Source organism: Nymphalis io, chromosome 9 (genome assembly GCF_905147045.1).
Source record: "Nymphalis io chromosome 9, ilAglIoxx1.1, whole genome shotgun sequence".
NCBI lineage: Eukaryota > Metazoa > Arthropoda > Insecta > Lepidoptera > Nymphalidae > Nymphalis > Nymphalis io.
Genome location: NC_065896.1, coordinates 9,307,014 through 9,334,846, shown reverse-complemented (window position 1 = coordinate 9,334,846; position 27,833 = coordinate 9,307,014). Strand labels below are relative to the sequence as shown.

General features: G+C 31.5%; 3 protein-coding genes across 10 annotated transcripts; 1 reads left to right on the top strand and 2 right to left on the bottom strand.

Annotated features, from left to right (window-relative positions):
* Positions 1-1,258: 1,258 nt before the first annotated feature.
* Positions 1,259-8,265, bottom strand: LOC126770593 (luc7-like protein 3). 5 transcript variants are annotated; one of them, XR_007669468.1, is made up of 10 exons: positions 7,965-8,265; positions 7,529-7,724; positions 7,037-7,134; positions 6,647-6,798; positions 6,165-6,302; positions 3,988-4,206; positions 3,455-3,627; positions 2,778-2,860; positions 2,496-2,603; positions 1,259-1,735 (listed from the first exon to the last, which is right to left on the bottom strand). XR_007669468.1 is itself a non-coding variant. In XM_050490068.1 (9 exons), exons 1-8 carry the CDS (start codon positions 8,067-8,069, stop codon positions 2,814-2,816), a joined length of 1,128 nt encoding a protein of 375 aa, XP_050346025.1. In that variant the 5' UTR covers positions 8,070-8,265; the 3' UTR covers positions 1,259-2,603; positions 2,778-2,813. The 5 variants fall into 5 exon arrangements, 3 of the variants coding, with proteins under 3 accessions (XP_050346025.1, XP_050346024.1, XP_050346023.1); XR_007669467.1 differs by having other exon boundaries at positions 2,496-2,860; XM_050490068.1 differs by having other exon boundaries at positions 1,259-2,603.
* Positions 8,266-9,306: 1,041 nt separating this feature from the next.
* On the top strand, positions 9,307-10,267 carry LOC126770658 (charged multivesicular body protein 6-A). Its single transcript, XM_050490166.1, has 2 exons — positions 9,307-9,796; positions 9,880-10,267. The coding sequence occupies exons 1-2, from the start codon at positions 9,494-9,496 to the stop codon at positions 10,195-10,197; spliced, it is 621 nt and encodes a 206-aa protein (XP_050346123.1). The 5' UTR covers positions 9,307-9,493; the 3' UTR covers positions 10,198-10,267.
* Positions 10,268-11,560: 1,293 nt separating this feature from the next.
* LOC126770488 (zinc finger protein 595-like) lies at positions 11,561-27,497 on the bottom strand. Of its 4 annotated transcripts, none has more exons than XM_050489883.1 (22): positions 27,104-27,497; positions 26,791-27,024; positions 26,380-26,527; positions 25,859-25,977; positions 25,219-25,293; positions 23,462-23,617; positions 22,779-22,985; positions 21,461-21,619; positions 20,854-20,984; positions 20,482-20,579; positions 19,988-20,126; positions 19,430-19,581; positions 18,083-18,250; positions 17,713-17,940; positions 17,308-17,488; positions 16,663-16,830; positions 15,079-15,246; positions 14,819-14,986; positions 14,286-14,449; positions 13,963-14,101; positions 13,555-13,639; positions 11,561-13,476 (listed from the first exon to the last, which is right to left on the bottom strand). In XM_050489883.1, exons 1-22 carry the CDS (start codon positions 27,161-27,163, stop codon positions 13,351-13,353), a joined length of 3,273 nt encoding a protein of 1,090 aa, XP_050345840.1. In that variant the 5' UTR covers positions 27,164-27,497; the 3' UTR covers positions 11,561-13,350. The 4 variants fall into 4 exon arrangements, with proteins under 4 accessions (XP_050345840.1, XP_050345842.1, XP_050345843.1 ...); XM_050489885.1 differs by having other exon boundaries at positions 25,904-25,977; XM_050489886.1 differs by lacking the exon at positions 16,663-16,830.
* Positions 27,498-27,833: the final 336 nt, after the last annotated feature.

Sequence of the window (27,833 nt, the reverse complement as noted above, 5' to 3'; positions counted from 1 at the left end):
CTTAAAAAAAAAAAAAGATATCTGCCGTAATCGTTTCACCAGATTTTAGAAATGTGTAGTGAACGACACCGGCGCTAGTCCACCAAACACTCACAAGTAACTTTTTCTGAGTCAATTTTCGTTTAGGGCAGGATTTGGCTGGGTCTCCAGGATTCCGCCATTGCGACGAGCACTTCCGATTAAAACCAAAAACGTACCGTGCTTTCTTTTGCGACACCAGCGCCGTACACATCATTAATCCTTTGAGCTGTTTCTGCAGCACTGGTGCCACGATAGAACTCGTACTCGTAAATATACCGATATTTCATGTTTTCCATTGTGCGGTAATAAGCGACGCCAAAGAAAAAAATAATGAGGAAAAAACAAATGAATTGTTAAATGAATTTATAAATTTGAATTTGGAGTTCTTAACCAAAGAGGAGATATTTCAGATCAAAGTGGTCAGTACGACAAAACGCTAATTTCATATGTAAGAAACTAATATATAGCTCACAGCAAAAAATTTTTTATGTTTAAAAAAACGGAAAATCATAACAACTGCAGCTTAGTTCAAGTATCACAAAATATTAATTCTTATCTTAAAACTAATCTAATCCAGACTCCACAAAATATTCGACGAATATACATTTCCGAATCCGTTGACACGATAGCCGTGTGTCGGTCGCCCAATGCCACTGCACCCGGAACCGGGTAAAATATAAAATTTTACTACTAGTATTAGTGGTAGAGTTTTGTGCAAGCTCGTCTGGGTAGGTACCACCCACTCATCAGATATTCTACCGCAAAATAGCTGTACTTATTATTGTTGTGTTCCGGTTTGAAGGTTGAGTGAGCCAGTGTAATTACAGGCACAAGGGACATAAAATCTTAGTTCCCAAGGTTGGTGGCGCATTGGCTATGTAAGCGATGGTTGACATTTCTTACAATGCCAATGTCTAAGGGCGTTTGGTGACCACTTACCATCAGGTGGCCCATATGCTCGTCCGTCTTCCTATTTTATAAAAAAAAAAAAATTAAATGCAAATGTATTATTTATACAAGAATACAGGTATTATCTAATGGGGAAGCCTCATCGACAACCAACGTGCAATTTAGTACAAGCGAGCAAACGAACTGACGCGAAAAGCGACTTTATTTTATTTTTTGAAGATATAGATAGATATTATATAATTATATTTGTAATTAAATCATTATGAGCAGAAGTAATAATTGATTATAATATATATATTCTAACGAGGCAATTGACAATAAAAAACTGTTGCATTATGGTATTGTTTTATTATATTAATATGGACAATCCCTATTGGTTCACACTTTATAGTCATACAAAACAAATTAATCACAATTTTATTATATTATAACGAAATAAAAGTTCGATAAATACCTGAAGTCACTCCTCAGTGGTATCTGGTTTACAGAATAAACCTTCCTAGGGAAAAAAACATTTGCCGAGGTAGCTACATTTTACACATACTTATAGTCTAATTCGAAATAATAACAAGTTTATTTATAAACGCAAGACGATACATGCATTTGAATAAACCATTATGGAATTAATAGAAAATTGTTATTTTACACGAAACTATTCTATGTCACCTCGAAACCGATGTCCAAAGTAACCTTGGGTGCCTTCGCCTCTTCAGCGGCTCTCTGTTGTCTTAATTTCAAAAGTACCTCATTGACTGTGGTTGAGACGACACGCTGATGTCGATCTTCGTCTATTGTAGTTTGCCAACTGAAAAGTCCATCGATACGCTAGTAACGAAAATATGAGAACATTTATTATGAAATATACTGCGTCCAATGATTGCTATTATACCTTTTTTATAAATTTTTGATTATCTTTGTTGTCAATCATTGTCAGTTTATTTCATTTGGGATTGTGGGTATTAGATAACTTTGAATATGGCATCAAGTAGATTTAATTTGCATAAACCTTTAAAATTATAACACAAAGAATATGAAACGTTTATTTAAACAAAAAGCTTGTTGCCATATATAGGGTACCTGGAAATGCACAGAAGATGATGTTAAAACAGCATCCGTTTTGTGAAACAAGAAGCATATGGAACATGCTTCCCTTCACTTGTCCATTCATTATAATTTATTCAAAGCGAATAAAACGACGGCGTGACTAGATTGTTCGACAAATTTATTAAAAAGTTTCAGTGAAGCCCTACAACAATTGTCTGATGCACTTTATCCATATGTCGTGAGCCTATTTCCCAAAACCGATAACCTAACAAATACCTGGCAAGGCATTCGCGATCTGCAGCGGCTCGACCGAAGCAACTCGAAATTCACGACGACGAAACATACATTAAAAATACCTCAACTAGACGACGTCAATGCGGACAGCACATCTGATTCCTCATTGGTCAATCGCTAAGTTCTTTTTTAAAATAACGATTAAAATGTTTAAGATTGATTGCGATTGACCAAAAAGCCTTTCCAACTTGCTCGGCTTCCAGCTATTCATAATACGTATCAAATACCTGCCAAGTCCGTCGGTGTGACGACAACTATCGAATCGAGAGTGCAACGGGGCATTACTCCCCATAGTTTGCCATAAACCGAAGTTTTATTTTGGTATGTTACTAAAGCTGTAAAATAACAGTGTTCAATTTATTACTTATATATTGTATCAACATTCGGGGCGAGATTGTGTCTGAATCGGTTGTTAGGTTGTCATTGTCTTGTTAATGTACTGGTGTCGGTTGATTTTTATGTAGTGACGTCATTTGTGGATTGAAAAATAACACTACATATATGCTTACCGGTTCGAGGTGCTTATGTGATACCTCAGTGATTCGCTAGTGACGCTCGCGAGAACGCCGACGCGGACGCTCGTGTGAATTTTCTGAAATTAGAGCTTTAAGTCAATTACAAAAGTACATTATAACAAATTAAGATAACACTTTGAATTCTTTTGAGATAAATTATCATTATATTTATATTATGTAATATCAGTTTCAAATGCTGTTAGGATAGGAGTTTGTGGAACTGCATTGGGTCATTGATTATGTGTATTATTAAAAAATAAATTGGATGAATTTAATAAAAGAAAATACAAGATTTCTAAACATCATATTACCGAATTTATAAGTAACTAGTGTAAAATAAAAATATAACATACTTTGTACCGTTAATACGAGAAGCAATATACAATTCATGTTCTAATAATTGTCGTTTTCAAACGGAACACCGTCGTTTTAGCGTCGTAGCATTTAAAATATATATATTTTATATTTATATTATCTTTATATTATTATATTTATATTTTCGTCGTAGCATTTAAAATATATATATTATATATATTTTATTTACACTGGCTCACCCTTCAAACCGGAATACAACAATGTCAAGTATTGCTGTTTTGCGGCAGAATATCCGATGAGTGGGTGCACAAAGCCCTACCACCAGTAGAAATTACCAATATGAATTCTTAACTCACTTCTCTCCCTACGATGTTTCCTATCACGGTCCCGCTCCTTATCGCGATCTCGTTCTCGTTCCTTGTCACGATCCCTCTCCCTGTCCTTGTCTCGATCACGCTCGCGCTCTCGGTCCCGTTCGCGTTCACGATCACGGTCTTCATGACGACCGGGGCGTTCATCACGATTTGATCTTGAAGAAAATGTAAATGGAATGCATCATAGGACTTTAATAAGATATTTTTATTAGTTATTTAATTTTATTTTTTTTTAAAGTTAGATAGAAAAATAACCATTAACTCCATAGACATATTTGCTTTGGCCTTTGGTGTTTGTATTATTTGGAATTACTTTATTAATTATGTACCAACATACATACATACTACATTTTTAAATCCCATTTACACAACCAAAACTAGAAATACATCTTTATTAATATGAGGTTATAATTAGAGAAGATATATATACATACATTTTATGTCCAAAAGAAGTGAGATCATCTAATTATTTATGTTATTTCAGATAGGTACAAAGTTTTATTAAATAAAATTACCTATGGCGGTCCCTTTCCTTATCCTTGTCCTTGTCTTTATCTCTGTCACGCTCGCGGTCTCTCTCCATTCTTTCGCGATCACGCCTGTCAGATCCCAGGCCGCCACCACGAATATTACGCTCCCTATCTCTTTCCTCGCGACGTCTTCTCTCCTTTTCTTGTTGTTCCTTCTCACGAGCTTCGTTCATTTCTTCATAAGCTTGACGCAATTTGAAGTACCTGTATCATAACTTTGTATTAGCATGCAGTAATTATAAGCTGAGATAGATGCCGAATCTTAACCGATGATCGTCGGTTCAAACTCGGGCAAGCACCACTGAATTTTCATGTGCTTAATTAGTGATTATATTTCATCTTGTGCTATACGGTGAATTTAATTTCACTGAAATTCTGCCACATGTGTATTCTACCAACCCACATTGGAGCAGCGAGGGGGAATAAGCTCCAAACCTTCTCGTCAAAAAGGGAGAGGAGGCCTTAGCCCAGCAGGCCACATTCACAGGCTGTTACTGTAATTATATGTACTTAACATCTCAATTATTAATTCTTAAACTTGACTTTGAAGTAAAAATGTAAGCCAGAATTACATATTTGCATCATACAATGATATCAAAGCTTAGTTAGTATACCATGTTGTTTGAACACTTTTAAACACAATGATATAATTTTGTTTCAAAGTTCTTTGTCTAGAATACATAAAAATTGTGATCTAATAAACATTGTAATATTATATGCCGGGTGAATATAGCCTGTCTGTAGATCTGTGTCTGTTGTATGTTATTGCATTTATGAAAACGTCACAGATAATATCAGAATTTAGTTTGTTTATTATCACACTTTTGTTCATCTTACTTTTTATTGTGACTGTATTAAGATTTTGATTTTTTGGTTTTAAATCTGATATAATAATTAAGTCTCAATTAATGTCACCCTTTTATTTTTGTTTTGTTATCTTGGTAAATCATATTACTATAAAAAAAACTGTCAATGAATAGGAAAATTAACTAACAGCAATTACATATTACAATATGCAACTCCAATTTTGCAGCATTTTCACAAATGTACGACGCGCGACGCAGCTACCAATAAAACAGTAGTTTTCATAGAATTCTCAGTTATTGACATCAAAATCTTAATTAGATAATTGTGGTAACTCCACTTAGGGTGAAAATTAACCCTTCTAATATAAAAAATCATGATTTCTATCAATCCTGATTGTTCACTTGTTCTAAGTAATAATATTAAATGGGCAATTTATTAAAAAAAAATTATAATGCTTTGGCTCAAATTTCGTATTTAGATAAGATTTTACTTTTTTAGGTTATCTATAGGTGTAATTCCTACACAAAAGCTATTTTTGCCAAAATTTGCAAAACAAAAGTTGAGTCAAAATACTTTATACAACATTTAAGGATTTACACTTACTTATTGATAGCTCATGACTTGGTCAAAGTGAAATCATCTCATGTCGTATTTACGTTTTGTAGTTATAGTCGAGATGGCCTAGTGGTTAGAACGCGTGAATCTTAATCGATGATTGTGGGTTCAAGCCTGGGCAAGCACCACTGAATTTTCATGTGCTTAATTTGTGTTTATAATTCATCTCGTGCTTGACGGTGAAGGAAAACATCGTGAGGAAACCTGCATGTGTCTAATTTCATTGAAATTCTGCCACATGTTTATTCTACCAACCCGCATTGGAGCGGCGTGGTGGAATAAGCTCCAAACCTTCTCCTCAAAAGGGAGAGGAGGCTTAGCCCAGCAGTGGGACATTAAGAGGCTGTTACTGTACTGTATTGATAGTTAAACTAGAAACTACCACCGGTTCTACCAAAAGAAACAGCCCTGAGAAAAACCGGCGAAAGAGATGTGAATATCGGTCGTGAAATTTCATGATGATTCATTGAGTATTGAAGATGTGGAAGTGTAACAAAAGTATTGAAGATGTGGAAGTGTAACAAACAAAGTCACTTTCGCATTTTTAAAATTGGTAAAGACTTTCTTTATGAACAAAAATAAAAAGTACTTGTGTCATATTGCACAAATAACAAACATATAATCCGAAATTTTGCATTTATAATATTAGCCTAACTATAGTTTCATTTAAAAAAAAGATTAATAAGACCCTTTTATATATGTCAGTTAAATTGATTAATAAAGCTTTCAAATATATTTACCCAACATGTTGTTTCCCCGAAAGATGATCATCTATTCTCTGCTGCGCATCACCCACAATAAGAAATGCTCCACACACAGGACACACTTCCATCTGCTTCTCTTGAGCTGCTGCTAGTTCTGCTGTCATCGACCAGTGGCTGAAATTGATGTCTATCATTTATTAATAATTCACAATAATCAAACAATTCAGGACAAACAAGCAAATCAAATAGAAATTTTGTTCACCAACTTACTAGTCATTCCAAACCAATGATAATCTTAATTTAAATTTATCTTATAGAAACAACAATTCAAATACCTACTTGAATAGAGTATATTATGGTTTTTATTTTCTAGAAATTCTTAATTCTACTTAATTTAAGCTTAAGATTAAATATAAAATGTTTATTCAAAATTCAATGAAATAGTTAATCTTTCCATCAATTCACATTTAATAGTAATATATAAAATTAAAAGAACAATTTGGTAATATGTATATTACCTATTTTCTTGCTGTTTCAGAAGCTGTTCTTTTTCTTCTTTCAATCTGTCACACAGCTTCATTAGACCTTGAGCTTGTTCTACATTCCCACAGGTACCTGCTTCCTCTGCCTCTCTGACTAAAGCACTTATCTTTTCTGACAAAAGTTTCACCTAAAAGTTTTTGTATAATTATAACTTTTAAAAATTAATTGAAAAATAAATGTGTTGATTCTTCAACAAAATGTACGTTTTTATTGAAACAAGGTTAAGCGACCTACCCTAACCTAGCAAATACAAAGAAAAATCTCATATAAGAGGGACATGTTCTTAATCAACATTTTTTGTTCAAAACAATTTATGTTAAAAAAACTTCTTATAGTGAAGACATTTATATGGTGTAATACATTACCTGCTCCATATTCTTTTCTGTTTGAGCCTGAGTCATAGGTGGTCCTTCAGGTTTGGAATTCATCAGTTCTAATCTTTGTTTACCTTTTTGAATTTTTCCTAAAATATAATAAGATAATCAATATTATGATTTACTTTAGTACTTCATGTTTCAATTGTATTTTTCTATTATATTGTCTACAATATTGTTAAGGTCATATACAGTAGAACTAAAATATTTAATAAGATATTTAAAATTGGTACACTTATAAATACATGTGTTATCAAACACTTTGTCACCCTATATATAAACGATAAGGGAAATAATTAATATGATTTCTCTTATCACTTTAGACAGCATCCCTCAGCACCTAGGCTGACCACTTCCAACAAATTATTGAACACGCATTTTATTGAAGATGTTAATTTTCACAAATTAGACACAGACTTACATACAATTTTTATTCTGTACTAAAATTTCGGCTTAAAACAATAAAATACAAGGAATAATTACTTTCAACATCACTGATCATGTGACGGCAAAAGCGCAGGAACTCTTCAACATACTGAGCTTTCTTATAAGAACCTTCTGCCTTTTCAAACAGTTCCTTAACTTCATCATCATGTACTTTTGGACAAGCTCCAAGGTCTGCCCGTGTATTTACAAATAAGTCATGAGGACAGAACTTAACCATATAATATTTACAATACTGTAACAAAATGGCTTAATTAATTTTTTACTATAAACAATTTTATACACCATAGATAAATTATTTCAATAATATTATATATTATATATTTCAATAATATAATATATAATATTTAATTATACGAATACTGCTGACAAACATAACTAATAAAAATGCCGATACAGGATTTTGTGTCGGCATTTTTCGTCGTTATAGGTTATATGCATTTTGAAAAATATATTAACTTTTATTGATACTTACTTCAGGATCTTCCCAATTTGGTTTTTTAATTTTTTCATTTGGATTAGTATTCCGATGTCTTCCCATTAACTCGTCGAGAAGTTGGGCCGCTGCTAACACTGCCATGATTTGATAGTTTGTATCAAGCTAACTCATAAAATCTTATCTACACTATTTTCAAACCCTTTATAATTTAAATGTTACAATGTAATAATGCGTAAATAAGCAAGTCGTTTCTTGTATGGACTACATTTAATCGAATAAGTAATAAAATTATGATGTTAATAATTAACAAGCGACAGTAAATGGAACCTGTAGATAAAACGAGTTTCGAAAATTACAGATAAGAAATATTATTATAGACAATAAGAAAATAATAGAGGCCGTTTGCAGCTTTTTGGATGACCATAGATTACCAATGACCATTAACTCTGTTTTTTGTTAGTTGTTATTTTATGATACGTTAATTTGTTCTGAAAATTAAAAAATAACAATGCCAATACTTAACAATTTGTATTACTGTAACTACAATTAATGAGTTGTACATTTAATAAATTTACGGATTAATTGAAACGGCCAAGGTTAAACTTAAAAGTTGTCAGACAAGGCGAGCCAGTGGGTGAGAACTATTGATATAAAGTTAATCCAGAGTATCCATACCAAGTTATAAAGGGTAGTTAGTATTACCACTGCCTTTTTATGTGTTCTTAATTATATTATATCTTTAGAATCTTAATAAAATAACATTGCTCTTGGGTTCCTTGTTTTTTTAATAAGCTAATATTTTGACATACCTATTTATGAGATTCAGTCAAAGTAAGTATCGTATATTTAATACTTGCTAATACTTATTAATATATATTTTAAGGAGCTAATGTAATAAGATATCACAGTTCAAATATATTTGTCGATTAACTGAATGTTTCACTTAAAAGCTCTTGTTCCGAAAAATTAACTGGTGTTAGAGCTTTGTGCAAACTCGTCTGGGAAGGTACCACTCACTCATCAGATTCTACCGCAAAACAGCAGGTATAAGGGACATAACATCTAAGTTCCCAAAGTTGGTGGCGCATTGGCATTGAGTAAGCGGTGGTTAACATTTCTTAAAATGCCATATAATGCCTATGGGCGTTAGTATTACCAATAGGTAATATGCTCATATGCTCGTCTGCCTACCTATTCAATAAAAAAAAATATTGATGAAATTATTGTTGGTTGAAATAAACAAAAAAAAAACTGCAACTAAACTAAACCTAAGTAAGCAACATCATAAAAAATTATATGACATTATAGTACTAAAAATATAGGTATCCAGAGCCGTGAAAAAGTAATAAATTCGTAAATTGACATTATAACAAAATGAAAAGTGAAAAGCTGTAATGTAAACTGATAGTGAATTATGAAATTGACACATAATTGTATTGATGTATTTATTCATTTTAATATTTAGTAATGTAAGTTGAAAATAAGATTCACTTTCAACAGTAATGATATTTTCCATAATAACTGTGCTTTTACTACGGTTTTAAATATTGTAAATAGTAAGTAAAATGGGTGGGCTATTTAGTAAAAGTAAGAAACCCGTTAGTAGAGTAACTGAGCAAGATAAAGCGATCTTACAATTGAAGCAACAAAGAGATAAGTTAAAGCAATATCAAAAGAAAATTGAATTGAATTTAGAGAGAGATCGGCTTTTGGCTAAAAAATTATTGGCCGAGAATAAACGCGATAGAGCAAAGTTACTACTAAAAAAGAAAAGATACCAAGAAAATTTGTTACAAAATGCTGATATTCAGTTAGAAAAATTGGAACAACTTACGCATGACCTAGAATTTACTCAAATTGAAGTACAGGTAAAGTTAATACTGAATAACTCTTTTATATTAATTTTTATTTAGATTTATTTTATTAATGTTTTGACTTTTATTGTCTTAAGGTTTTGGATGGCTTAAAGACTGGTAACGAAGCTCTGAAAAAAGTTCATGATATTCTTAACATTGATGATATAGAAAAGATTTTGGATGAAACAAGAGAGGGTATAGAGAAACAAAGAGAAATAGATGAACTGATTTCTGGCCAATTAACGGAAGAGGATGATGAAGCCATTGATGCAGAACTTGAAGCAATACTTGATGTGAAAGATGATTTGCCTGAAGTGCCTATGGATAATTTGCCTGATGTAGTTGAAGAAAAGGAACCAGAAAGACCTCAAAGAACAAAATCTAGCTCGAAGAAAATTGCTGTTGAGGCTTGATCAAGATGATGACTATGTTTCTATTTGTACAGTATATAAATTAATAATTATATTTTATTATTATTTTAAATATGTTTTATTTAACACCTTTGAAATATATTAAACTACTTTTTACAACATTTTTTTAATTAAAAATACTAAATTGAGTTTTACACTTCCTGTTATTTTGCCATACATGCCATGCTGGTAAAAACTATTGTCTTAAGTCTTAATATGGCTTCACAATCAAATGCAGGGCACAAATACTGCAAAACTTTGTCTTTTTCTTTTGTTATTAAAAAATCTACACCAAATCGTGGGATTTTTTACCTGTCGTAATGTATTTCACAATGGTTTAATTATATGAACAAGCTGTAACATGTTTCTTGTCCATATTATTTTAAAAGTGGCGCAAATAGTGTAAAAAGCAGCGAGCCATCCTACAGGATTTGGTAGACTTGGATGTTAAACACCATCAGTAACTGTAATTTAAAAATAACACCAGTATGACTTAAAGAAAAATCAAATTACAGTTTATTTATCCATATTGGATTTAGTTACCATAAACTAATAACAAAATTGTCAAACAGAGAAAGATATTAATATTCAAAGATGTAATACCTCAACTGAGACACTGAATCATTAATGTTCTTCGGTTAGACGCTATAGAGGTTTTATACCACAGCTAGTTCATAGCTTTGAAATTATGATAAGCTTTATGTACTTTCGATAAATTGAGATGGCCCAGTGGTAAGAATACGTGAATCTAAACCGATGATCGTGGGTTCAAAGCCGGGCAAGCACCACTGAATATTCATGTGCTTAATTTGTGATTGTAATTCATCTCGTGCTTTTCGATGAAGGAAAACATCGTGAGGAAACCTGCATGTGTCCAATTTCACTGAAATTCTACTACATGTGTATTCCACCAACCCACATTGGAGCAGCGTGGTGAAATAAGCTCCAATCCTTCTCCTCAAAAAGGGAGAGGCAGCCTTAGCCCAGCAGTGGGACATTCACAGGCTGTTACTAGGTTAATATATATTTTCATGAAGAAGTTGTGTAATTTTTTTTCCTATCAAGTAAATATGTAATTGCCTTTAGTTTTATTTTACAAAGTTTTTTTTTTTTGGTTTATTAAATATGTGTCAATTATTTGTTCTAATTAAATAATTAAAATTATTGTTGTATTTTTAAGTAGTAACAGAATCAAATTTTTGTAATGCGTCTATCAACTTACAAAGATTTGTAATAAACTAGACAGGTGATCAAATTAAAGGTACTACTGAATTGATAGTAACATAGACAAAAAAGCGTTTTTAAAAAAGAAAAAACTTTATAATAATTACATATGAGAATCTTGTAAAGCAATAAAAAACAGGTAATCCTTTTACATTTTAATCTCATTCATATCAAATTACTGAACATAATTTAAGATTTTAATATAATATACAATATTGTATCTAAATAAGGATAGGTTCTATAAAAAGTAAGTGTAACATCAAAGAGACACTACCATAAACATGATATGACTTTCCCAATGATTTACACATTTAAAAAGAAAACCTTATACGTAACATACGATTCAAAATCGTTGAATTCCCAATATTATATTTCCACAATTCAGCAAGATAACATAAATGATATAGCCTTATGATATACTACTGGATATAACTATGACATAAATGTTAACTATTTACACATAAATATAAACTAATTTCTTTTATTAGCTGTGTTACAGTAATCATGAAAGTGATTATAACACCACTTCTCATACTGGTGGGTTGACTAAGCTAAGCATACTGCCACCAGTGTAACATCTATACATTTTTAAACCTTAACATACTATAGTTTTATCACGCTTGTACTGTACATAAATGGCAAAGAATAACTATAAAATAGAACCACTAGTGTAGTAAACTTAAAAAAATAAATCTTTATAAATAAATTAATGTGTTATTAGGGAAGAAGCAAGTTTATTCTAGGAATTAAGTTTCTCGCTTTCTGGTCCCTATATGGATTGCAAATAAAACAATATTAAGTTATTTACAATCATTACATTCCAATCTTTATATCGAGGGGTATTGATCTCTAATAAATAAAAAAAATGTTTTTAGATTTTATAAAATACAGACACCACCATTTTAAAATTTATTTAACACACATTTTTTTTACAAGACTGAAATTTTGTTAATTAGGAATGTATATATTTACGAATATATTAATTAATTAGTTACATATGACACCAATTTAACTTTAGACCAATTTAAAACTAACTTAGATTTCTGATGAATAAGGTTTTATTAGACCTTAATGTTGTTTATACATAAGGAATACAAAAAAAAATATTTTTTGTGGTAACCTTCGGTCATTTCAATCCTATGATTTATTTTACTTAAAATAAAAGTTTTAGTTCTACGAAAATATACGCGTAGGAGTTAGAACCAATATCACTATTAAAATCACATAGATATTCGTAACAAACTATTAACATAAATTAATGCTCATAAAGTGATTAACAACTGCAAAATTCTTATTTAGAATATTTGTCAAACCTTGTAGCTATTTAACTTGTATTGCGTTAATTTCTTTATACAAAAATGTACACATATAATACAAGTTTTTAAATATAATTATCTGTGATAATATTACGGCAATTTTTGAAAAATATTATTTACTATATTTTATCTCACTTCCGTTTATAAAATAGTAATCACTCACTTGTTATTTTTGTACTATTCTTTGTGTGCTAATCTGCTTTGTTGTATTTTTTGACATTATATTTAAATAAGTCAAAATATTATCCATGTAATTATTTACCATTATATAACAGAAATTATTGCTTTTCCAGCTTATTTTAGCATATTGAATTTTACATTACTTTTAAAGGATCTTATTAGGTTTATAATTACAAGGATTATTCACAATTGGATTTATTTACAAGTGAAAATATAATTTCATCTTTTTTAAATTTTGTACTTTATTTCACTTTGTGCTAAACTGAAATCTTAAAAGTAAGCAATAAACACAAAGAATAGAACAGAAATAAATAAATTAACAGTGACTTCTCTTAATGTATTATCAGGTTTCTGCCTGCTATAAGGTCTATCAGCTCTCTATAAACATGATCAACGGATCAGATATTGTCTCTGAATCCGAAGTTGTGGGTTGATGCTAGTAATTCACTGTGACTGGATGATGTGCTATTGTTGTACCAGTATGGTGTTGGGTATTAGTGGTGTGAGTGAAAGTACCCGCTGCCACGCTTGCTACACTTGTGGCAGTTCCAGTTCGGACTTGCTAAAGAAAAAATACACATATATTAAACTTTGTTTTAATTTAATGAATCATTGCAGCTTGCAGTTTATTTAATATTACCTGGCTGGTTATTTGCATAACTGCTGGACTAGCCGTTTGAGTTTGTGCTACATTTGTTTCAGTAGCTCTACTTTCTGATGTTGCTCTGTAAATCGAACATGTTACATTTTATTTACATCGAGAAAAAACATATAAAAAATAGAAATCGCATATTAACCATTCTTATCCATTAAGAAAATTTACATATAGCTAAAATGCTTTGAAGTTTTTATATTATTAGTTTCTTTTTCTGTTATATAACTATCTCACTTATGAGATACGAACTAAATTCTGAGAGATATGAACTAAATTCGCCTTAAACTACATTATGAGACTTATCTTATAATGTAGTTTAAGGCGAATTTAGTTTTCATTACATTGATAACCGAAAAGTAAATTTCTTACAAATATTACAACGATTAAATATACCTTGTATCATGTTTTCTCTCTGGCACATCTTTCTCACATTTATTGCAGTCTCCGCAGTCTTCGCCTTCGGCTGCCGGTTCCGTATTAACCGCATTTTCAACTGCATCTGTATGTGTTCGTCTGTGCGAAACCAGATGACCTAAAAGAAAATAAATATGACAATTATTACTTATTTAGCTTGTCTTCAAAATTATTTAAGTTTATTATCTTTGGAATATTATATATAATGGATTATTTTCACATCTCGCTCTCTCTGAATATATATACACTACAATATATATTCTACTGCCATACACTTTATTCCGTCTGTACTCTTACTATACCTTTGCACATAAATTCCTTTGAGCAAATTTCACATCGGAAAGATTTATTTGCAGAATTTGCACTCTTGTTGTGTGATCTCTCATGAAATAGCAAATTGCCTTTCAATGGGAATGATTTGCCACATTCACCGCAACTGTATGGCCTTTCCCCGCAACTATGCGACCTAATAAAATAAGAATTACACAATTATTTTTAAATTAATTTGCACTTGATTTGTATTTTTAGTTTAAATTAATAATAATAATATCCTGGGACATTTTTCACACACGGTCATCTGATCCCAAATTAAGCTTGTACAAAGCTTGTGCCTTGGAAACCAGACAACTGATATACTACATTATAATGTACTTTTCTTTTGTAAATACATACTTATTTTACATTAAATAAAATAAAATTAAAACAATTAAAACCAATTTCTTTATTTATTTAATTTTATTTAACTTTATTTGTGAGTAAAAATATTCGTAATCGTATAACTTTTTATGACATAGAGGGGCTGAACAAAGATTTGAGTTAAGATAATGTTTCAAACCTCATATGCGTAATAAGATGCTCCTTTCTCGTGAAAGGCTTAGAACACACTTTACAAGTGTGAGGTGTGTCTCCAGTGTGCTGCTTGAGGTGGTTCGTAAGATGTTCTTTACGCGTGAATGTCTTGTGGCAAAATTCACATCGATGAGGAGACTCGCCAGTGTGTATTCTACAAAAAATTGGCATCATGGATACTACATGGTTTCTATAATCGCAATTTCTTTAATGTCTTTCAGTTTTTTTATACTTGTAACCACTTACCTGACATGATTAGTCAAATGTTCTTTTCTCGAAAAAGTCTTCGTGCAGAAGGGGCATTTATGTGGCGTTTCGCCTGTATGAAGATGTACGTGGTTGGTGAGATGTTCTTTTCGAGAAAATGACTTTGAACAATATGTACACTTGAATGGTGTCTCTCCAGTATGTTGTCTGAAAAAATTATATTAGTCTCATCATCATCTTGTCAGACAGTAATAATTACGGTAAATATAACATGCTTGCAATCTACTAAATATTATTTGTGTAAATACTATATTCGTTTATAGGATATATTAATTTCAATATTGCGTACGTTTTGTTATAGATAAGTCATAAGTAAATAATTACTTTTAAAGAAAAGTAAAATATCCATCGCTATATTGTGTTGCTTTAATCGATATAAGACAGACCTTTAATTTGAGCTGCAAAACCAAATTTAAACGCTACACAAATTCTCTCAAACTCTAGCCTATTTCATGCACAGGAGAAGCGAAGTCAAATAAACAACTTTGACATTAAATTGACGCAATAATATTGTCGAAATCTCGATTAATCTATGATATTAAGAATAATACTGGTGGTAGGTAGGTAGGCGAAGTTGTTATAGGATTTGAGAGTAAGTAGGTATAAGTTGTTAAATGCAATAGTGTTGCATTATAAATAATGATATATTCATCAAGTAATGTTTGTAGTGCTATAATTATAGCAAAACTATTATTATCAAATTGCTTGGACGATGTAAATCTGTGGTTTGTTTACATTTTCTACTTCGAATGGAATAAGGCTATACACGAATCTGAAAATTCTATTTTTTTAAAATAATTTGTTAGCAAGTGATTTTAATTGAGAAACTGTTTATTACTTTGTCCTAAGCCTTACTAGGTAATAAATATTGTAATATAAAATGTGCTTAATTACTACAAGTTCGTATTGCAACTAACGTTTATTACAATTTAGTGTTTTAGAAAATTTCATATATATATATATATTTATTTCAATAGCTACTGTTGATTTCGCAATAAACTAGTGTAATTTGCGATGATTTATTTTCATTATTTATACATTGCATTAAACATTTTTTGATTTACTTTATTGATCTTGAAATTTGTCTTGACAAGATATAACAGGACGAAGGATTTTTTAACGAATAGAGTGATTAGTAATTAACTTTTTGGCATTTTTGACTTGGCCCCAGAGCCTTAATTGGCTGTCGCTTATAAACATATGTTCGATAATGTGGTGTACAAGTACAAGGAACAAACAAAGTCGTAAGCTCTGTTCCCAGGGTATAGTGTTAGTAATTCTTATGTAGGTAGTAACGTATAATTGTATACGCTTTTACAACAGCATACCAGTTAAACATAAGGAAAATTCAATTATAAAGTTCACACAGCTTTAGCTTGTGTTATTATGAAACTAACAAATTGGTTATAAACCCTCTGGCCGCTTGGGAATAAAACGATCGCATCGAGGCCGTTTCAAATAATAAATAATTATTGTTAACAAAAATTCGGGACAATAATAATGTGATTCTGATGGTTTTTTTTCGCCGGAGTTACTGCACTCATTTCCACACTACGTACGTACCGAACATGCGTGACAAGATGTTCTTTCCTCGTGAAACTCTTGTTACAATATGAACAGGTATGTGGCATGTCCCCGGTATGTTGTCTGATGTGTTGGTTGAGGTGTTCCTTCCGCGTGAAGGCGCGAGAGCAATACGTGCACTTGTGAGGAGTCTCCCCCGTATGCTGTCTGCACAACAAAGTACATTCCGATTTGATTATTATTGTTAATTCGTATAACACCTAATCTGGTCCGAGGGGAAGGGATATGAGTTTAGCTCTATAGAGCTCAAATCGGAATGCACAATGCTGTGCTACTGCAAAGGGAGGGAACTGCCCACGAATGCCGTTTGGGATTCGTTTAAATATGCGTTATTTATAACAAAATGGTTTCTATGAAATTATTAGTTCATAAACCTTACCTTGGTTTTGAAATCACACTCGATAACATGCAAATATTATATTTTTTTTACAGTTCAGATGCCTGTAGCACAGCATTGATTTGTTATTCTTGGTAAGTATAGTATAGACTTCAGCATGCATATGTACAAAAATAAATATAAAAATGTTAGTGCTATAAAAATGTTTTCCTAAATATAAAATTTCATACATTTTATCATACGAAAACTCTATGGTTAAACTGCCGCTTTAATAAAAAAAATCTTACCTTATATGGTTAGTTAAATGTTCTTTTCTTGTAAATGACTTCGCGCAGTATGTACACCGATGGGGGGACTCGCCCGTGTGTTGCCGTACGTGGTTGGTTAGATGTTCCTTACGCGTGAATGACTTTGTGCAATAGGAACATTTGTGAGGGGACTCCCCAGTGTGCTGGCGGACGTGATTCACTGAAAAAAATATTTTTGGTTATAAATGCGTTGTACAAAATCTATTGAGTATTGAATATGTATGCGTAGTAAAATATAAAAGACACAAGACAGCAATTGTGATATTAAATAAACAAAAAGCGAAAAAAATTACAATATGATGTTTATTACAATGGTATAAGTTATCGATATATTAATATCGATAACTAATAATCTAAATATTTATAAGAAGTTATCATACATACCAAGATGATCTTTTCGAGTGAACGCTTTAGGACAATAACCACATTGAAATGGCGTTTCGCCCGTATGTTGGCGAACGTGGTTAACAAGATGTTCGCGACGAGTGAAGGATTTCGCACAGAAATTGCACCGATGAGGAGACTCGCCCGTATGCTGGCGCACGTGGTTAAGTAAGTGTTCTTTGCGTGTAAATGTCTTGGAGCAGAAGTCACAACGATGTGGAGTTTCGCCTGCAATTAAATTGTAAAAATTAAAATGTTGCAAAAAATTATAATGATCAACAACCAAAACAATAAGAAATTTCGAAAATGAATAGTGCTAGAAGTCCAGTGTCAGGCTGACAACAATTGTTTTAGTAAAATCCATACTGACCCGTATGCCACAATATATGATTGGTGAAGTGTTCCTTTCTCGTGAAGGACTTGCCGCACAGTTCACATCTGAACGGTGTGTCATTTGTATGTGATCTCATATGGTTCACTAAATGCTCCTTCCTAGTATACTTCTTGCCGCATATTTGACAATGGTGCGGCGTTTCACCTAGTTTTGTGGGGCAGAAAATAATATGTTAACAATCAATGATGCAACTATGTCACGACGGTAACACTTGCAGGTTATTATATCGATAAATATTTTATTACGTAATAGGATAATATTTGTTAGTAACAGAAATGAATATGACTTTTGGAAGACCGGTTTATAAATTTAGTTGAATCATTAAATTGTTCTCTTACTTTCTGCACCACTGGTACTAACCTTTCACTTTGGTGCAGGCTTGGACAATCCAAACTACTTGTCTACACATTGATATTGCACTTTAAAAAAAAAACGCTAAACCAGTCAATGCTAAAACATTTAATTAAAAAAAGAAATACTTTAAACAACATTTATTAAGGAAAGGAAGTAGAATGAACATGCTTTTTAAAGAGATTTAATACTACATTAATATTTACTAGATCACATAGAAACATTTTAATGAAGGAATATAAGAAATTGAAGATAACATGTAGCATCGAAGTTTATTTGCAATACCTATCAAGTAACTATATTATTTTGTACTTAATTGAAATTATACATATTTAACATGATGGGTATACTCGTTTTTCTTACAAGACTTACTAAGAGATATTAAATTAATTTCAATCAAAATATTAAAATGTAACACTTCCATAAGCAAGGTAAAAAAAAAAAGATGATAGTTTTCCCAAGAATGAAAAGTATATTTTGTAGAAAAAAATATTGAACGCGTACATTTTGACATAAATTAATTATTTGGACAATATTTTTTCCAGATTAAGATAACATTTTGATAGATATTTCTAGAACTCACCTAAGAATCATGTTATCCTGAGTAAGTTTCGGAGTATATTTATCCACAAAATGTTGTGTACATTATTTTATTATGATTAACTATTCCCTCTTCACTTTTGTTATTCGCCAAGGCATGTACAAGTTACGACATTATTCAAGAAGACTACGGTTATAATTAAGAATTGAAAGTGACGACGTTAGGTGGCTGACCGCAACAAATAACGTTTAAAGTAAAACAGGAATAGTCAGTTACAATAATTTCGAAATTATAATTTTAAGTCAAGCAAATAACGACATTCACGGAAACGTAGCAAAACATCTAGTAATAAGTAAAGCAGGGTCTAGAGAAATACCGGGAATATAATAGAACAGTAATAAGAAGATCGAACGTAGAAGGGCGCCACGTACCGGTGTGCCACATGACGTGGTTCATGAAGTGCTCTTTGCGCGTGAAGCTCTTCTTGCAGATCTCGCAGCGGTGCGGCGTCTCGCCCGTGTGCTTGCGCACGTGGTTCACCATGTGCTCCTTGCGCGTGAACGTCTTCGCGCAGAACTGGCATCTGGACAAGTAGGCGGATGAAGTTTAAAATCATTCTTTCTGATCAAGAATACATAATAAATTTGGCACTATTATTTAGTTTTCAATTTCTAATATGTCAAAATTGCAAGTTCGATTCTGAGGCAGTTGTCGATCACAGGTTGGTGGTGCTTTACTCTTAACGCAAACTTGACGGTTAGCTCCATGAGAAACGTAGGAAATATAAGTAATAAAAAAGGCATTTTAATAAATATCTATTATACGAAAGCAGTTCGGTCGAGCTTATAAACAACATTTATTATCTCGATTCTAATTTTCTCAATTCACCATTATTCAATCGATTTAGTCTTTCTTTCAATTATAATAAAACCTACAACAACAATTTGCAGACAATAATAAGATTTTTATAATAATGTAGTAACACTGACCTGTATGGCGTCTCCCCGGTGTGGCTTCTGACATGATTGTCAAGATGTTCCTTACGTGCAAATGTCTTATGGCAAGTGGAGCAAGCATAAGGTTTATCTTGAGCCAATCGTTTCGCTTGGCGCTCGGCGGGGTCACCGGCTGTTGTGATGTAACAAAAACATAGTTAAAACATCTTGTAAATATATTTTATATTTAAAGTATAAACAACTTCTTACACCATCGATACGACACAGGGATCCACTGAATTAAGATGTTAAAACCCTTGTGCCTGTAATAACGCTGATTCATTCACCCTTCAAACAAACACATAGCAACATATAGTGTGTGGCGGTAGAATAATAATTAGAAGGTAAAATTATATTCTATGTAGTATTAATAAGTTCTCAAAAATGTTTAGGAGATAATATTATTTATTTTGGTTTATATTAAGAATGATATTGTTTGTATTTTTTTTTAAATATATTTTAATAACATTAATTTGTTATATGCTTACCAAGATGACATTTTCCGTGTTTCGATAGTTCTACTGGATTGGCGAACGCAGAACCACATACTTGACATGTAAATGGTTTACTTTCACCATGGTATCGTCTGAAAAATAATGTTAAATTTATCTTAATCTAGGGTTTTTACATAAGCAACATAGGTGGTAGGACTCTGTGTCTTGTTTTTCTTTGTTTATATATATATATCTCAATACCACTTATCACGAGATCTCCTAAGCTATCGCTCGTAGACGCTCACTAAGAACGGATTTTACGCAAATCCTATCCAAAATACATTTTTCTTCTTATCTACCCGTGCGAAGCCGGAACGATATACAAATATATAGTTAACGTCAGTCGTATGTTAAAAGGGGACGAACCTGTGGACTATGAGTTGGTATCGGAACTGGAAGATCTTCCCGCAGATGTCGCACGAGTGGTGTCCGGGCGACGACTCGGCCTCCGACAGCGCGGCGCTCGTGCCCGCCTCCACCTCCACCTCGCTGATCACCTGCGACCAACCAGTTTTGGTTACAAGTAACTGCCTCTACCACTAGTATACTGTTAAGAGTTTTATTTTTTATGACAGCATTATATTTATTATTTGGTTTGTTCAGAATATTTAAGTATAATTATTTCAAATATATTACTGAAAGATATAAGTATAGAAATACACCTTTGTTTACTGGGATTAATCACTCATCACTTATGACAAATGTTTACTAATGTAAGTAAGTAGGTATAGCCATTCGCAGGAGTGAAGCTTGCTTTTTATTATATATTATGGAGGGGACATTACTCTAAATAATATGAGCATTGTAACCTTGATATATAAAGTATTGGTGAAATCCATTAAATTTTACTATGATCTTATAAATTTTTTTTTTTTTTTTTTTTAAATACAATATTAAACCAATTTATTAATAATATTTTAAAAATCAATTTAAAAATAGTCTTTTTAAATAATACAAAAACAAATTAAATTACCTTTGCTTGTGGCTGGCCTTCAGAATTAAGTTTTCCAAATACTTCGTGATAGGCAAGTAATTGCGAAAGATCCTCTACATTAACTTTATACATGGCGTGAAGATCATGTTCTGTCCCAGTGGATATTTTGACCACCGCCCCTTCCATACCCATAGCACTCTGAAATAAGCACTCAGTGTTAGTAAAAATAAAACAAAGAACAAAAGACAATTGCAAAGTTCGTTTATGAACAAAATGTCAGCTGAGATGTTTTTTATTAATATCATTCATTAGTATAAATGGAAAATGTATTTAATCATTATTATGTAATGTGTATAATTATATGGACCCTAAGTATGATAGTTTAATAAAAAATATTTTAATAATAAATATTTATAATGACTTTCACACACAAATGCCATCTGTTTGGCAATTATTCATTTAATTCCATCAATCATGAAACAAATGACTACTTAATTGATATCAACATTAGGTTAGCCACTCTTGATTATCAGTCATAAGAAATATTTTAACAATAAAGGTAAAGATTATATTAGTTAAGATTACAGTGTTGAGTTAAATTATAGCATATGTATAACAAAAGCGTATGTAATAATTTGAAATGATATTACAACATCCACGAAAACTATATATAAAGCATTATACTCGAATTAGATTATGGGAACTACTGTTCCAAAAGGGTTATATGATAAACCAAAACAAAAAATGTCAGGTTGTTGCAAACGAAATAATTAGATTGATTGAAATAATGATGATTGACAGTAGTACAGTAACAGCCTGTGAATGTCCCACAGCTGGGCTAAGACCTCCTTTCATTTTTTGAGGAGAAGGTTTGGAGCTTATTCCACCACGCTGCTCCAATACGGATTGGTGGAATACACATGGCAGAAGTTCAGTGAAATTTGACACATGCAGGTTTCCTCACGATGTTTCCCTTCGCCGTCAAGCACATGAAAATTCAGTGGTGCTTGCCCGGGTTTGTATGATCATCGGTTAAGATTCACGCGTTCTAACCACTGGGCCATCTCGGCATGATTGACAAATTCAAGATATCTATCAATAATTATCTAAAAAATATCTGCAAACTTCCTTTATGATATTGGAAGATATGTTGTCCGTCAATGATTGTCAGCAGTGACTGTAGCAAATATTGATAGCACAACCTATTGGTTCAAAATACGCAATAACTTTAAAAGTGCAACTTTTAAACTTTTAAATTTTTTTTTATTTTAAAATTAAAACAATCTTTTAGGATAAATAACCTTCAAAGAATTTTATTCATTATTATTAATTGTAACAAACACTTATACAATCTAACCTTTAAGTCAATTCCCTTGATATCTTTAATCTCGGCGGGTATAGCGAACTGCGTAGACTCAATCTTGGAGACGTTTTTCTCGTCTTTTACAATGAGCGGGTCGGCGGCGCTGGTCTCTATGGACGTGGTGCCGTCCGGGTTCTGCGTCACAAGGATGTTGGCCGGTTCGCCTGTGGCTTGCTCGATGCGGACCACACTGTCTATCACCTGTATAATTGTTTTTATTAAAATACTGCTCTTGACATCCACAAATATTATTCAAAACATTAATCAGTACAAAATCTTTTAATGATTAGTTGGCTCTTATATACACTTTTGTAATGTTAAGACAGGTCAAGTGAGTTAATGAAACTAACACTGATTCGGAATGTGAATTCTACTGAGAATAACCGTCAAGTAAAATGGCACATATTTTTTTTTAGTTATTAAAATATATAATTATATTTTAAATATAAAATCAAATATCCTGCATAAACATTGCTACAGTAACTATAGTTGTTTAAATACCATAAGTAAATATAATTAAACAAATTTGACCTTGAATTGACTTAAATACTAATAAATAAAAAGAAGAATATAATAAAAATAATAGGAAGTTTAGAAGTAAAATGAAAGTTATAAATCATAAAATATTATAAATCAATAAAATAGAGATATATAAAGGGATATTTATATAGGGGTACCTGGTGGTGGCCCACGATCTGCTGCAGCTGGTGTACGGTGAGTGTGTGGTCGTTGGGCATCTTGATGGCGTCGTGCAGCTCGTCCTTGTCCACCAGCTTGCCGCCACCCGGCTCCACCACGGTCACGATGCCGTCCTCGCTCACCGTCAGTTGTATCTATGTGTATTTTTTTTAATTGTGTCGCAATTTATTTATGTAGGCATAAGACTATAAATAAATCCAATATATAATTATTCAAATTTATTCTTAAAAATGTAATTGGTATTTTTTTTGTGGTTTTACCACAAAAAACTACTAGTTTATCTGGCATAATAATAATTTAGTTTCAAGAGCACACTGTACTAGTAGTACATTACATGTTATATAATGTAGAAAAATCTGTATTTTGTTTACATTGTCGAATCGCGATCTGGATTTTCTGACAAAGACAGACTAATGAATTGATTAACAATAAATATAAATTTAGTATTTTTAGATTTTCAAAATCTGTTTCAATTCGTTTCGTCGAGTATCGAATTGAACACTTTTATGTACCTTTTTTTGGTACAACATATAAAAGTTATCAAATTTAATAATATCCTATCAAATTCTATTGTTTCACTGCTGTTTTTTTATCGGCTTTTACGTTCTTAACTGCCAAAAATGAATCCTACGGGTAATAATAATTCAATATTAAAAAAATAAATAATCAAATGTATATGTCAAAATTTCGGATGGTTAATTAACATATGTATTTACATATACATATTTTAGTCAATGTTTAACCTTGTCTAAAGTTATAAAAGACAACCTTGCAAGAAAATAAATTTTGTGCAACCATTTTGCTTTAGTTTGAGGACTTTTTTGCTAATATAAATAGGAATAAAGGAAGTACTCCTTGAGAATAAATATCATTGTTAAAATGTTTTTAATTATAAAATAATACTTCTTCTGTCTTTATATCAAAAGTGTTATATCAAAAGTGGTCTGTCTTTATATCAAAAGTGTTACAATTAAATTATTTCAAGTATGGTATACTGTTCAAAATGTTTTTTTTTAACTCAATTTTCAAATAAAACTGTAAATTAAAAAAACGAATTTTAATATAACTAAAATGATTGGCAGTTTAATTTTAAATAAAAAGTACATGTGAATATAACATGTTTCATTGAAATTCCATTGTCTCATCATCCTTCAATGTCAACACAATAATAGGTTTAAATATGTATACAAAGCATTCACTTACCTCACTGACCTGATGTATAATTGTATAAAGCAGCGTGAATACAGAAATGCATGTTTACAAAAGGGTATTGTACAAACAATTGCTTACATTCATACAATGCTTGCAATAAATGCCTAATAAACATCATAAAAACGATTTTATAAAGCTGAACAACAATTAGTAAATTTAATTAAAATAATTTATTATTTCAAAACAAAAGCCTGCTCAAGATTATATTGAGGAATAATAATATATATATATATATATATATATATATATATATTTATTTATTTATAAAAATATATATAATAGGTAATAAATTATGTTTAATTAACCCCTTCCCACTACTGTTTTGGTTATCAGAAGCATGCTGAGTGACACAGCTCATACCCTAGACAAATATTAGTCACAGGCGGGGGGCTCGAGGTGACTGGTAACACAAATACCCATAGCAATGCAATGCTAAATATATTATATAATTTTAAGTGCTGTAGTATATTTGACTAGTAGTTTTAAGTTTATAATTAAATGATATGTTATGTTTGACACAAACCTGCTGATTAGAATGTTCTGGACGGGTTGCAGCCATCAGCTGTTGCTGCATTATATGTTGCTGAGAGTGATGGCCCTGTGAATTGTACAATTTGTTATTATTTTTTAAAATTACTTAAAAGTAAATTATTTTAATTCAATTGCATGATTAATTTCAATTTATCAAGTTTTTTTATATATAAAATTGTTAAGTATCTCATAAAAAGGTTTCATAATTAATTCACTTATCTAGAATTTACATAATATAATTATTTCCATAGTTTATATAACTGCATTATATCTTTTATCAATCATGTTAAAAAATGAAATTGAATCTGATAAATATCTATCTATTAAACAAAATATGAAGGAAATATTTTAGTAAAATAAAATTTATTGGTTATGCATGCACATTGAACTATCTACTATGAGCATTTAATTAGACTACATGCAAAAAAGTAACAAAAATACTTCCTATACATTGTTATGATATGTAATTAAGAACATAGCTAATAATTGATTGAATCAATCGTCTCAACTGCAAGATGAGGTTTTCGGAACTACTGATCCACATGCAGTACTAACATATAGAGATACTATATTCTACATGACAGCGACATATAGCATTCCCGCTATTAACGGAGTGTTACCACGTGATTTACCATATCAATGTTATGTTGTACAAACTCGACCCGATTATTGGGTACCTGCTGGGTCTGCGCGCCCGCCACCGAAAGCGTCGCGCCGCCACCCTCCGCCGCACCGTGCGCCACCAGCGACTCTGAGGCATTGTTTCACTTTAGGAAGCTTGTAATTAACTTAAAAATCAAAAATAATGATACAAAAATGTCACTGTTCAGCAAAGGCTCATTATGCTTTTGAGCTTTTTAAAGCTTGCTTCACCAATATAGTCTAGTGCAGATAGATATGTGGCAGTTTTAATTAAGCTGCTATTGCTATAGCTTAGAAGTTTTTGAAGTATACATTTTAAAATAATGTACCACCACTATATAAGTTTTTAAATAAGAATTATTATATTTATGTATAATGTCCTGAAAATTGTTTTGTCCTTTGTCGGCAGTAATGAGCTTTTACAGATAGATATTTTATATTTTTATATAAGATCATATAATTATTATCGAACACTATTTATTTATTCAATTTAAGTTTATATATTATTTACCATGGCCTTGTGTCGCTTGATTTGCAATAATCTGTGAAACAGGAATTTGTTGACCTCCTGCCGAAACAGTAACTTGTTGTTGTCCGGCATGTCCTAATATAATATTAGGATCTCCATTTAGAAGACTTGCATGTGCCTGTCCAAGATCCTGAAATACTTACAAATTTGAAATGACAAATATTGTATATACATCGCTTTCAATAATATTATTTAATATAAAAATCTATTTTAATGGGTCTAATATATATAGACAAACAAATCCAAACATTTACTATCTAGACTGTAAATAATAAAAACACCATATATAATCTTTCGAATATTTTACCAAAAATAGTTATAAAACTTAAGTCAAAATTATTTAGATCTATCAGATTCGATTGTATGTAAATAATTGTTGTATATATATATTACCTGTACAGGCTTCCCATTTTCAATTCTAGCACCCGTGGGTAACCCATATACGGAAACCTGAGGTATTGGACCGGGAAATAAATTTGTAAACACCCAGTATTTGGCCACGCTTGACAAAGCAACGTTTACCGCCGCTGAGTTAACTCTTAAATCAGTAGCAGATGTTGTCGGAGTCAAGTTATTAGCTTGACCCTGCTGCTGTTGCTGCGTTGATTGCACTCTTTGATTCTGAGCCTGTAATTATCACATATGAAGCAATTTAATCCTTGTCTAATTAGATGGAATTCACTAAAAACAAAAAGTAATGTTGGACCTCAGAATTGCCTGGAGGTTGGCCACCACCCGTGTTTATATTATGATGATCAGGATTCATTTTTAGTCCCTTTAAAATTTAAAATAACAATCACTTTTTAAAATTTATAACATCAAAACAGTTTTTATAATTTCTCGTATCGGCATTGTCATAATTTGACTGTCATCGAAATGGAGGCGCGGGGGACGCGACGGGCCGCCATTATGAAACTTAGCACACAATAACATTTTCTTAACAATCCTTGTAAGATTATTTCATAAGTCACTAATTTAGTCACAGCTGAGTAAACTTCTGATAAGTATCAACGATTCAATAGCATACTTAGTAAACTATTTTTTTTATTACTTATAATCGTAATTACTACACATTATCATCATTTTTACACATATTCACTTCGGAGCAGGAACGAAAGTTTGTCGTGGTCAATTTGGCCAACATTCAGGTTTTTTAAAACTAAATGAAATCAGTTTCAAGACTTTTATATAAAAAATATTAGAATTATACCAATTTCTCTAATTTATAAAATGGAATATATTTGGATATTTAAGAATATTTTTTTAACATTTATGAAAAAAAAGCGCAAGTAATAATCTAAAGAATACATTAATAATGTATTTCATTTGATGCTATTTCACTTCGCAGAAAGTAGTTACGAAATATTTCAACAGGTGGCTCTATACACAAATAAATGGATCTTGTGTTTCTCAATGTCAATATAGACAACATGCAG

Excerpts from the sequence above, each read along its gene's own strand:
- LOC126770593 (XM_050490066.1), bottom strand. The coding sequence starts at position 8,069 with ATGGCAGTGTTAGCAGCGGCCCAACTTCTCGACGAGTTAATGGGAAGA. Across the intron at positions 7,725-7,964 it reads CAAATTGGGAAGATCCTGAA|TATTGTAAATATTATATGGT; the intron begins GTAAGTATCAAT and ends ATTTTGTTACAG. Across the intron at positions 7,135-7,528 it reads CATGATCAGTGATGTTGAAA|GAAAAATTCAAAAAGGTAAA; the intron begins GTAATTATTCCT and ends ATTATATTTTAG.
- LOC126770658 (XM_050490166.1), top strand. The coding sequence starts at position 9,494 with ATGGGTGGGCTATTTAGTAAAAGTAAGAAACCCGTTAGTAGAGTAACT. Across the intron at positions 9,797-9,879 it reads TTACTCAAATTGAAGTACAG|GTTTTGGATGGCTTAAAGAC; the intron begins GTAAAGTTAATA and ends TATTGTCTTAAG.
- LOC126770488 (XM_050489883.1), bottom strand. The coding sequence starts at position 27,163 with ATGAATCCTGATCATCATAATATAAACACGGGTGGTGGCCAACCTCCA. Across the intron at positions 26,528-26,790 it reads AAAATGGGAAGCCTGTACAG|GATCTTGGACAGGCACATGC; the intron begins GTAATATATATA and ends TAAGTATTTCAG. Across the intron at positions 14,450-14,818 it reads CATCTTATTACGCATATGAG|GTCGCATAGTTGCGGGGAAA; the intron begins GTTTGAAACATT and ends TTATTTTATTAG.